Consider the following 11,846-nt stretch of genomic DNA (forward strand, 5'->3'; position numbering starts at 1 on the left):
TTTTTTTTCTTACCGTCTGTGCCGCCCAAAGTTACTGTAAAATATATATTTGTTTTACAGTCTAGCACCGCAGCGCTGCATGCCGCCCAAAGTTATTGTAGAACAGAGCCTTCAATGTCATGAAGGCATCTTCCGACACTACAGTGCTCTCAACGCCACTGCGCTCGCAAGCACAAAGCCACATTGCTCAACACAAAATTTTTATATTTTTCAAATAAGTTCAATTTAAACTTTTAGGTTGTTACATATGCTAATAGCATGTAAATGAATTATATTAACAAATCAAAAAAATACTTATATACCATGTAAATGCACTAATAAATATGAAAGTGCATAGTAAAATGTAACAAGAAATGTGTAAATGCATCATGCAAGTACATCAAAAAAAGTGCAAGTGTGGCATGCAATTGCACCAAAAAATGTGCGAGTAATGCACACCAATGTCAAAATATTTTTATGTGCTATGATAAATTTGCTAATATCCAAATTTAAATATCAGAATGCTATGTGGGCTAAAAAAAATTAAACAAAAATTCTCTGCTTTAAAAAAATGCAATTGCTCTACAAAGACTGCAATTATTTTAAAACTCTTAAACCCATTTATTAAATTCAAAATCATCTGCACGTAATTTGGTAAATGTGTTAAATGCTCAAAATAAAGTTTAAAAATGCAATGCGAAATATATATATATATATATATATATATATATATTCACCCCTCTGAGAATCATGCAATTCTTTTTTAAAAATGAGCAACTATTTTTAAAAATTTACAATTAAAATGAAAATTCAATCTCTCATTTTTACATGATGTCTTCAAACATGTTATAGGACAGGGACGCAAGTCCCACTATTGAAGTTTGAACCTTCATGACCCAAAAATCAAACACAACAAGACTTATATTCACCCCTCTGAGAATCATGCAATTCTTTTTTAAAAATGAGCAACTATTTTTAAAAATTTACAATTAAAATGAAAATTCAATCTCTCATTTTTACATGATGTCTTCAAACATGTTATAGGACAGGGACGCAAGTCCCACTATTGAAGTTTGAACCTTCATGACCCAAAAATCAAACACAACAAGACTGCAACATCGCCATAAATTACTACAGCACCAATTGAAAAAAAATTTTTTGATCTAGTGAGTTTCCAATCGAACATCTGATCAATACTCATAATGATATTTTGCCTTAGAAATGCAACCACAAATGTTAATCATGGACCCAATCCTCTTGATCCAAGCTAATAGAACTGGCAAGGACAAATGCAATAAATGAAAGCAGACAAAACCATAATAGCTACATTGACAAAAAAACTTAGCAGAAGGGGAATGTGATTTTCAAAAATACCCGAAATTTCAAAGCTAATCATTTGGGATAAATTTCTGATAAAATTTAAAGGAATCATTATATCAGGTTGGGTCAACTATCTCCTATGACTAAATAGGCCAGGGATCATGATGACCCGAGACGATTGAACCGTGGGATCTTGATCGGGTCCATCATCACTCTCCCTACCATCTGCTTTTAAGTGCATGAGGGTGAAATTTTCAATTTTAAATATCAAATCTCCAAAACTAAACCCATGCTACTACTATACGTCAAATATCACATATCTCTACGTATCTGATTGACAATTAGCCTTAATCGAAAGTTCTCTCTCGCTATCAGGAGGGGTAATTAACTATAGAAGCTTGCACCTATATATGAAACCAGAACTTAAATCATAAAGTCCTCATAAAATGAGGGTGAAATCTCTGGGTAGTGACTTATCTACAAATCCAAATTGCCTGCTGAAAATTTACCTAGAACTTAATTCGTTAAAACTCCACCAAAAGAAGAAAAGGTTGGGGCGTGAATTTTCGAAGCTCACAATACTGTTAGGAAGTGGATGCAAAAATCTAATTCCCTTATGCTGAAATTAAATTACAGCACTCCAAATACAATCTCCAAGAAGAATTAAGAGAAATAACAGAAGAAAATTTTGTTAATTGATGAAATAGGAGAAAAACAAACAAGATATAATGGATCCCCAATTGGAGAGGAAGACCCGGCTCTCCCAATCTCTAGCCAGTAGCAAGAGCCCAAGTACAACTAATGAACACTCCCAAATTCAGCAAAATACCAGATAACCCTAACCCTAGGAAATTCCCCTACTTAAAGCATACATAAATCCTCTAAATCCCAAAACAGACCTCCTTTTCAAATTTCCCTCCTAATCCTCCCTTTAATTATTTTTTAACTAATGGTGGGCCCAGTCTGCAAAGAGGGGGGGCAGGATTTTGGGCGAGACATTTGTTCCACCTCATGTACACCAAAGCCGGTCCAGTAAGGACCAACTGGAGTTGTCTAACACATACATTGAAAATTAATCAATTTCAACAAAATAAAAACTTGGAGATTACTATTTTTCCATTCATAAGGATAACAAAAAGGATAAAAGCTCAAGACCCTTTGTAAATAAAGGAAAAAATCCACAACAAGAAGGAAAGCATGCCCTATTCACTTATAGTTGGTAATAATTTGTATGGAAAAAAATTTCTTAAAATAGAAAATAAGAAAGGCTACGTACACTTGAAGGATTTTTTAGTCGTTGAGCCTCATCAATGACAGCATAATGCCAGGGAATTTGTGAGAGGAAATCTTGATCCAATAGAGCCATCTCATAAGTTGTCAACAACACATCAAAGTTTAAAGCAGCTTCTCCTGAGAACCCACTAGACAACGCTAACGAAGAATAGTTAAGATTGTCAAAGATATTAAATTTGTTAAAACAGAAACAAAAAAATTCAGGTGAAATGTGCAACTTAGATATCAAGATGATAAACTTCTTTTAGATGCCCAAATGCAGTTCATCAAACAAGAAAGTATACCAGCATGCGCCTGCACGGGCAGATTAACTTGATACAAAAATACTCTGCATATACCAGACCTAAACAAAGCAGATGAAAAAGTACCAAGCGATCATAGTCCAGGCCAAATTCATTTATACGGTAGAAAAGGTTCGACGCTATTCACATTCCTAACTTGTGAGTATCAAATAATTTTCCCTGATCCATTTTATGCATGGGCAGGGGTTAACACAGCCATCTTGCTTGCATATTTCCTACAAATGTTTTAATCATGTTTGGCATGTTCATGGTTAAAAAAATGTTTTTTTCAACTTCAAAGAATTAATCAGGTCAATTAGATCATAGATGAATGTGTGTGGTTCATGAATTACAGGGCTAATAGATTGTCAGGCTACATGAAATTCCATCTTAATTATTAAAACAAGAAAAAATGGTCATGGTGATTAAGGAGATACCAACATTACACAGTGCAGATTGCTTTTGCAAGTGTTCATGCATGATCCTTCGAAGAGCACGACGATGTTCTTTATCACCAACATATTGAAGAACCTTCAAGTTTTGGCAGAATTTATTGAATTCTGAGAACCAACCATCTGTGATGCTTAGAGGACACAGTACCACTGTCAAGTTACATTATAAGTTACAAACAGATAGAATATATTACTAATCAGCATAAAATGGTGCAAAATTCTGAAAGTAAATAATTCACTCACAGAAAGGACCAGGAGAAATGTTCTGCATCTTGAGATAATTCAAGAAAGCAATAGCCTGAACAGTCTTTCCAAGGCCCATCTATCAACATTTGGAAAAACAAAAAAATGTTGATGCGAATAAGATATTAGAACATAGCTGCCATATATCAACAAAATAAAATGTTAGCCTTGCCTACAAAACATTCAAGTTCAAGGATCAATGTGGAGTAGCAGAGATCGCGGGAAGATGAATTCAAATGATTATCGCATCACAACTCTATTACAAAAAACCGACAGGTCAAACATTTAAATACACAATCCAAACGTTGGTTGTTTACCATAGATGCAATAAGACGTTAATCTTTCTCAATAAATACTCTAATTTAAGCAACTGGATCAAATCTTGGAATCATAAGTTCAAAGTTTTTTATAATTAGCATTGGAATCAACATGATTGTGTTGATGACCATAATTCCTCCTCCGAGCTCGGACATAAAAGCAATGCAACAGAGAAAATAAAATACAGGCATTAGTAGCATAAAGATTGATATACCTCGTCACTAGTATTTTACTACAGTAATAAGATCTGTTTTTAGAAACTGTGATGAAAATTGAAAATGCAGAATGGTACTTTCCTGAAGCTGTCAAGCCCTGCAAACTGTTTATAATAGCCTTGGCTAAGCTAAGATGTTAGAAGAAAAACTATTTCCCATTTCTTTTCCAGGTTCAAACTTCTACGTATTGTTGTTGATCACTGGAATAGCACAGAAGACTCAAGGAACCTTTGTAATCTAACCAGCTTCTAGAATACAGCTCTAGGTGTGAATAGATTTTTCCTATAAATGGCTCTGAATGAATTTAAAATCTCAAACTATGGTTGCAGATTCATGATCAAAATGCAGAACAGAAACCCTAGAACATTTAATTTAACGATTTCCCTGTTCATCCAAACACAGCAGTAAAATGAGAGAGTAAAACAGATCATCAGCTTCTACTATCATGGTTCTGGTACAACATATGGACCAACCTCGTCTCCTGCAAGTAGAAGAAACAAAGTGGTTAATAGCAAATCCGAAAGTTGAGAAAAGGATAAGACATAGATAGGAAGGCAACCAAGCAAGCCGTTGACGCCAAGCTCGTAACGGCGGATGAGCCAGGAGACGCCCTCGATCTGGTGGGGCTTCAGGACTCCAGAGACCCCGAGCTCGGCGGAATTCAGAGGAGCGCTGCCATCGGCGCGGTGATCGCTGGAGAGCACGATCTCAGTCGCCGCGATGAGCAGCCGGCGATAGTCCATCAACTCTGTAATAGAAAGGATTCGTTCGAATAGCTCCTCTGTGCATATGGAAAACTAAGCGGCGAGGGAATTGAAGATTGTTTTCACGTCTCTAAAGCGGGAAGTTTTCGACGCCACTTGCCAGTTCCTCCGGTAAGCATATGATACTGCCGCTTGCTTGAAAAGACCACGTCACCACTCCCCAAAAACGGTAGTCTCACCACCCCTCTCGTTGTGATTAGGGTAGCTAGCTTCTGATTTATTTCGCCGCTTCTCTGCTGAGAATCTCTAAAATTAACACCTTGACGACGAGCTGAGGCCTAAGGGAAAAGTCAAGCAGATCAAACGAAGATGCTATCAGCAAAGCCATTGACGACTCGTCATCCTACCTTCTTCCCCTTAAAAAATTCCCGCTTCCCTAACCCTAAACCTAGACTTGCCCCAACCCAATCCCTCCGGATTCAGGCTATTATGTCCGCTTCTCTTACCACCTCCACCGCCGATTCAGAAGCGAGAACGGCCACCCCTGCGCTGACCCGAGTGGACATCCTATCCGAATCCCTCCCTTTCATCCAGCGCTTCCGCGGCAAGACCATTGTGGTAAAGTATGGCGGCGCCGCTATGAAGTCTCCCGCCCTGCAGGCTTCCGTCATCAATGACCTTGTCCTCCTCGCTTGCGTTGGTCTCCGGCCAGTTCTCGTCCATGGTGGAGGCCCAGAGATAAACGCATGGCTCCTCCGTCTCGGAGTCCAGCCCGAGTTCCACAACGGCCTCCGTGTTACTGACGCTCTCACTATGGAGGTCGTGGAGATGGTCCTTGTCGGCAAGGTCAACAAGTCACTCGTCTCCCTAATAAATCTCGCCGGCGGCACAGCCATCGGCCTCTGCGGTAAGGATGCCAGACTTCTCACTGCCCGGCCTTCACCCGATGCATCTTTGCTTGGATTCGTCGGTGAGATCGCTCGGGTCGACCCAGCGATTCTACGCCCCATCATTGCCAACGGCCACATCCCTGTCATTGCTTCTGTCGCTGCAGATGAAAAGGGTCAGGGGTACAATGTGAATGCGGATACTGCCGCAGGTGAGATTGCCGCCGCCGTTGGGGCTGAGAAGCTAATACTTCTGACGGATGTGGCAGGAATATTAACGGATCGCAATGATCCCCGCAGCCTCGTGAAAGAAATCGACATCAATGGGGTAAGAAGACTGGTCGAAGAGGGGAAGGTAGCTGGGGGGATGATCCCTAAAGTCGATTGCTGCGTGAGGTCGCTTACACAGGGGGTTCGAACTGCAAGTATAATTGATGGGAGAGTGGCGCATTCATTGCTGCTTGAGATTCTCACGGATGAGGGAGCTGGAACGATGATCACTGGCTGAGTCTGCAGTGGCAGTGGAGAAGATAAGTGCTGTTAGATTGTTGCACAACTGTTCTGCTTCTTTCTCGTAGCTTGGCTGCTGATTCTCAGTTGCTTCTTTTTGTCGATCTTCCTCACGTTTCCTTTATTGAATTCCTTTTTGGATTCCTTTGATTAGAAAATTCTTGATGTTTGCGGAACTTTTGATAATTGAACAATGGAAAAATTAGGGAACTTGGATGTAATAAACTTTCCTGGAGTGTTGCTTGACTAAGAAATTCATATGCATTTTGTATAGATGTTTTTAGCTAAGGCCTCACGTATTTTATAGCAAACAAATGTTGAGCAAACAAATGTTGATTAATTTTTTTTTTTTTTTTTTTTTTTGCTTGAATTTACCCTTTTATCTAGCATTAAACACCAAACTTATAAATTGAGGATCAGGGGGAGAAAAAATACTTCTAATGATTGATATTCAGATCTTGTGCTTTCCTTATTTAGTGAAATCTAGAGTTTCTTGTTTTAGATTCTATTTCTCCTTGCTTTTGTTATGTTTGTCTTGTTTTTCTTGTTGGTAAGATTATGGTATAATCTGCGGATAATTTTGAATCCAATATTCTTTAAGGTGCGATGAGTGTGCTTATAACCAAAACCAAGTTCTATGAGCACAAAACAATCAAATAGGTGAATATCGACTTTATACTTAATTTCTACTTGACATAAATTTTAAAAGAAAAATAAACATAAATGTTAAAGAACCATTCAGTTGTAAAATAGGTATATTTCATTCAGAGAGGATTTACAAAAAATATATCAATTATCATTCTTTGGAGAATGTTGGCTATCTTGTCTACATGGAACCCTTCTCTCCCTAGTCTTCATTGTTGAAGTAATTTTCAGAAGTATAGTAAATAAATTTGAGGTTTTTCCATGTATAGTTTATCACTCTTCTGTCTATTATACATCTAAGCAAAAGGTGATTCCTTCATAATAATTATTCAAAGTTTTTTCTTCATGCTCGGCAAGTCTAATGAACTCATCAATGTTAGTAGACTTCAGAGTTTATGAGGATGATGAACTCATCAATAGTAGTGGCCTTCAGAGTTTATGAGGATGTCCCAACTCGTTCAACCTCTGACTTTTTCAACAAGTCTTCTAATTTGGCGTTTCATGCTTGACACGATAATAATGAATGAGCGATATTGTTTTTAGATTATTCAAATATGGCCATAGAAGATTCTAAAGTATTTACCTTGCTTTGCAACTCAATGATTCTCGACTAGTTTGAAGTTTTTAGATTTGTTAGCTTCTTCTCACTTTCTCACTTGAAAGTGCAAGTTAACATCCTCCTTGACAAATTCTTCACAATAATTCTTTATAGTCTGGTTAGCCAAAATCGAGTTTTGCAGCTTAATTGTTAACTCTTTATTCTCTTTTGAAATTTAATCCAACTCCCCTCTCACAACATCATTCTTGGTCATTATCTTTTTGTTAGAATTGATTACGAAAACAGTACTCTACTACGATGTCGCAAATCGCATCATAACTGACATATGAAGATCACCATGAGGATGTTTTTTTATGGGTTGTTTGGTTGTGAGCATTTAGAATTCATTTCATTCTTAATGCAGTTGAAAGTAAATTCATTATATTTGAAATACTATAGAGTTATTAAGTTTAATGCAAAGCAAATACATGAGATCATTTAATTGTGTTTGGTCTGAGGTACATAAATTTAGAGTAAACCTCGGTAATGATGGTCGGTGGCGCAGTGGGTAGCAAAAGTTGAAGATGGAGCGGTGCTGATAACTAGCATTGTGGGTCTAGGTACGAAGAGCAACGACGATGATGGACTGCGAGGGCCAGTTGTGGGCGGTGACAACCAGTGAATAAAATGCATAGTGTGATCAAAAATTGGATGAATTAGATGAATTTAGAGTGCTCCAAAAATAAAAGGGTGAGTTTTGAATACTTCAAAATTTTACTTTCAAATTATTTTTCATTCAACCAAACACCTATATTTATGAAGTCCCAACAATTTAAATACTCTAAGCCCACAACCTACCAACCAAACAGGCCCTAAATGACCATGTAGATACTAGACAAATACCACAGAGCCTAGATCAAAAGCTGCTGTAGTCAATTTGTTCTACCATATTCACAATAGCATCGACTGCAACTCGGTCTTTACTATCCCAGCAAAAGGCCATCCTTCCATCTTCATCTTTATAACTTGGGCTTGAGTCTTCGTAAAGATTCTCTAGAATGCCATTTAAGAAGTTTTTCCCATGCTTAACCTGACTCAAATAAAGCAAGGATCTTGCCTGAGATTTTGAAAACTAAAAATAAAATAAAAGAAATCTTAGTAAATTCAAAGGCAACTAATCACTAATGCAAAAGAAAACTAAAAGTCACTTAATAAGAGCGTTGTCCGAGTAACATAACAAATTGGTAGACGATTTTGATGCACACAATCTAAGTCTTTTTCCTAAAGATTTGTAAAGAACTGAGCCAGAACCATTCCAAAGTATTGCAAGATGTCTGACACTTCCAAGACAAAAGGTAGTCAAAACCTGAGGGGAAACGGGGTGACGGTAGAAACATAGTGTCTTTGAGCAAATTTGGAAACCCACTTTTCTCTAGGACTTGAAACATAACGTCATCAATAGAATCAAATTCTTTTTGCAGTGACTTGAACTTGTATATAAGGAGAGATTATTCTCTGCAAACACCGGACGGGAAGAACCGTTCGGTTTTGTCTCTGTGAATTGTAAAAGCGCAGCATGAATAGTAAAAGCGCACATAGACAGAATGGACGGTTCTCCCCGTCCGGTGTCCGCACAAAATAATTCATCTTAGATAATTACCTATGAAGAGAACTCAAACTATGGCTTCGTTTGAGACATCTTTCTTACTAGCTTATAAAGTAATTTTTTAGTATAATTTTCTTTTTTAATTTGAAAATTTTATATTAAAAAATTATTTTAAAAAGTTGTCCCAAACAAAACATATGTCTTCATAAAGTTCCAGGTACAGCTAAACAATACCTTCGACATTATTGAATTGAGATAAGGAATTCATAGCGGAGATCGAAAAGCAAAAAAATAAGAAGATGAAAATGAATTGTCGAAGGTTACTTTTAGAAGAACACACAGAAGATGGAGCATCATGCAATCAATTCATACTAATCAATCTTCCATATTGCAATCGAGTATATGCATAGTTGGAGCAATATAAACATCAAAATAAGAGATAACCCCTAAATTAACCAACAAAAAAAAAAGTTATATTAATTTTCTAATATTACGAGTTCAATTTCTAGAAAAATATTTTTATTAATTTTGATTTTTCTATGTTATCCCAGTTATTTATTTAATTATATAATAATTATTGTAAAACATTGTACCATAATTAAATGAAATTCAAAATATATTTATTTTAATCCTTCAAGCAAAATATGTTCCTACTATAATATTTTTTTCATCAAATAGTAATAATTTTTACATTATTTTAGATGATAATTTTTACCCTTCACATGCATAGGCCGATCACCAATAGTTGGGCCTTGTCATAGTTGCAATAAATTATTATGTGGAAAGATTGGATGCAGAACATCGTCTGAAAACCAACTACAATGCGCCATGTCAGCGGTACCGAGCACATGGGTGATGTGGCGCATTCTAGTTGGTCTCTAGATGGCATTCAGTATTGTGCAGAATAATTAATCCATAGTTGGAGTTGTTGCTTGAAGTGGACTTCGAATTGAAAATTTATTGAATTGAAAATTTTTATGTTAAAATATTATTTTTAAAAAGCATGAAAAAAAAAATGTACCAAACAAAACTTAAGTCATTGGTAGTAAAATAGCTGTGAGCTCGAAGGTGGTCTGATGAATACTAGCTACAAGGGAACAGTGGTTAATAACCTGGAGGTCGATGGCCAAGCTCAAGGTGGATTAATGCTAGCTAGAGCTAAACATAGCTAGGCTTGATTTCTATTTAGCCGAGCAGAGAAGGTAGTCTACCCCACCGGGATTAGGTGGGTTGGTGGGCGTGTTTGGTTGGGAACCCCCCATCCCAAGTTCGAATTCCCTCTCATAAGGCACGACTTCTTAAGTGGAAAGAAAAGAACTGTAGGTCTTGTACCCATGGGACTGATTGCTAGTTGACTCACCGAGCAACTAGTGAACACCGCCAAGCGCGTCACAAGCTGACCTGGCAGCAGGCCGATACCCCCGTTTCCAACAAAAAAAAAAAGAAGGCAGTCTAGCATGAGCAACGAAATGCGGTGGATTAGCACAGCAGTCTAATTTTGAACTTAAATTTACGAAAAATTATTTAATATTCAAGCTCATCTTAATTGAACTTGTATCAAAATAAAGTTAACATAAATTTTTCTCATTTATATATGTATATAATACATAAATACTTGATTGACCAGCCAGCTGTTTTCAATAGTCAATTTAATAAAACTAATAAAGCACATCTAGGTTAATCTTTAATGTAGCAAGTAGTTACAGACTTACAGACTGTACGTAACCCACCGTGGGGTGGCCTGGTGGTGGAGAACTGGCTGGCCAAAGGCCAGGTACCAAGTTCGAATCCCCTCGGCGCTTCGTTAAAGCCTTAAGTGTTGGCCCATGTAAATTGGTGTGGGTTGCATGCTAGGTCGACCGGGTTATCCCCTAACCGGGATGATCTGTTTTCTTACAGACTGTACGTTAATTATGCGTACAAGAAGACCATTTATCTGAAAGAAAATTAAAAAAAAGAGAGAGAGAGAGAGAGAGAGAGAGAGAGAGAGAGAGAGAGAGAGGGCCGAGCATTGTGGCAAGTTGCCACAGACTGACTCTTTGATGGCATTGGTAAGGAGCATAAGACTGAAATTAGCTATTTGTCATCTTAGAAGAATTAAAGGATCAAACATATATAAGATTTTAATATTATTCGAACAAAATTTAGCCCGCTAATTTTTTATTTGATTGATCATATAAGGTGAGTTTTTCAATATTATCATGCACCAACAAAATCTTTTTTATTTTTCTTGTTGAGAGAAGGCCATTGTGAGTATCACTTAGTAGGGGCGGAAACCACTTTAGTTTTCACGGAAGCAAGTGGCAAACTTATTAAAAAATAAAAAATATATATAAGTGTGTAAAAATAATTTATTTTGTACATAATCATTTTTCACATACTTGTTTGTTAGTGTTAGAAAAGGTCAACATAATCACATGAAAATTGCATGAGGCAAAGAGACTTTCTGATTTTTAGAGAGGCAAATTGCGTGGAAAAAAAAGATTTGTTGGATGTAAAAACAAAAGTTAGTGGGGAGGCAAATTACAAATAACTCTTACTATATTAAGAGTTTTAATTTTTTTTTGGGCCCCCCAGCACTACATAGTACCGCCCTTATCACCGAGTCTTTAAGTATTTTCTCTATTAAAATAGAAATCATCAAAAAGTAATGTGAGCTACAAATTTATAACAGAAAAATAATTAATTAATTATGTATACCTCTTTCTCAGGGGTGGAACCCTTAAGTGCCCGGGGGGGCAATTCCCCCCTAAAAAAAAAATTAAATGTTTGTTTTTTACATGGATTTTTAGGTAAGTTATCCCCCTCCACCTTTTTTTTTACTTTTTATTACAAAAATCTTTAGGCAATTGCGC

General features: G+C 36.9%; 2 protein-coding genes across 2 annotated transcripts in view; one reads left to right on the forward strand and one right to left on the reverse strand.

The window, feature by feature from the left end:
* LOC110107784 (probable helicase CHR10) overlaps positions 1–4,881 on the reverse strand; it is a 29,606-nt gene extending 24,725 nt beyond the window's left edge. The window contains exons 1-5 of the mRNA XM_028700276.1: positions 4,661–4,881; positions 4,575–4,582; positions 3,569–3,647; positions 3,320–3,475; positions 2,576–2,703 (exon numbers count right to left, since the gene is read on the reverse strand). Coding sequence (XP_028556109.1) covers positions 2,576–2,703; positions 3,320–3,475; positions 3,569–3,647; positions 4,575–4,582; positions 4,661–4,844 — 555 coding nt within the window. The 5' untranslated portion in view covers positions 4,845–4,881. The remainder of the gene's footprint in view (positions 1–2,575; positions 2,704–3,319; positions 3,476–3,568; positions 3,648–4,574; positions 4,583–4,660) is intronic.
* A 260-nt stretch (positions 4,882–5,141) lies between these two features.
* On the forward strand, positions 5,142–6,523 carry LOC110107775 (acetylglutamate kinase). The gene has a single exon (XM_020838156.2). It carries the CDS (start codon positions 5,175–5,177, stop codon positions 6,198–6,200), a length of 1,026 nt encoding a protein of 341 aa, XP_020693815.1. The 5' UTR covers positions 5,142–5,174; the 3' UTR covers positions 6,201–6,523.
* The last annotated feature ends 5,323 nt before the right edge of the window (positions 6,524–11,846 follow it).

The sequence above is a fragment of the Dendrobium catenatum genome, unplaced genomic scaffold (genome assembly GCF_001605985.2).
Source record: "Dendrobium catenatum unplaced genomic scaffold, ASM160598v2 fragScaff_scaffold_1482, whole genome shotgun sequence".
NCBI lineage: Eukaryota > Viridiplantae > Streptophyta > Magnoliopsida > Asparagales > Orchidaceae > Dendrobium > Dendrobium catenatum.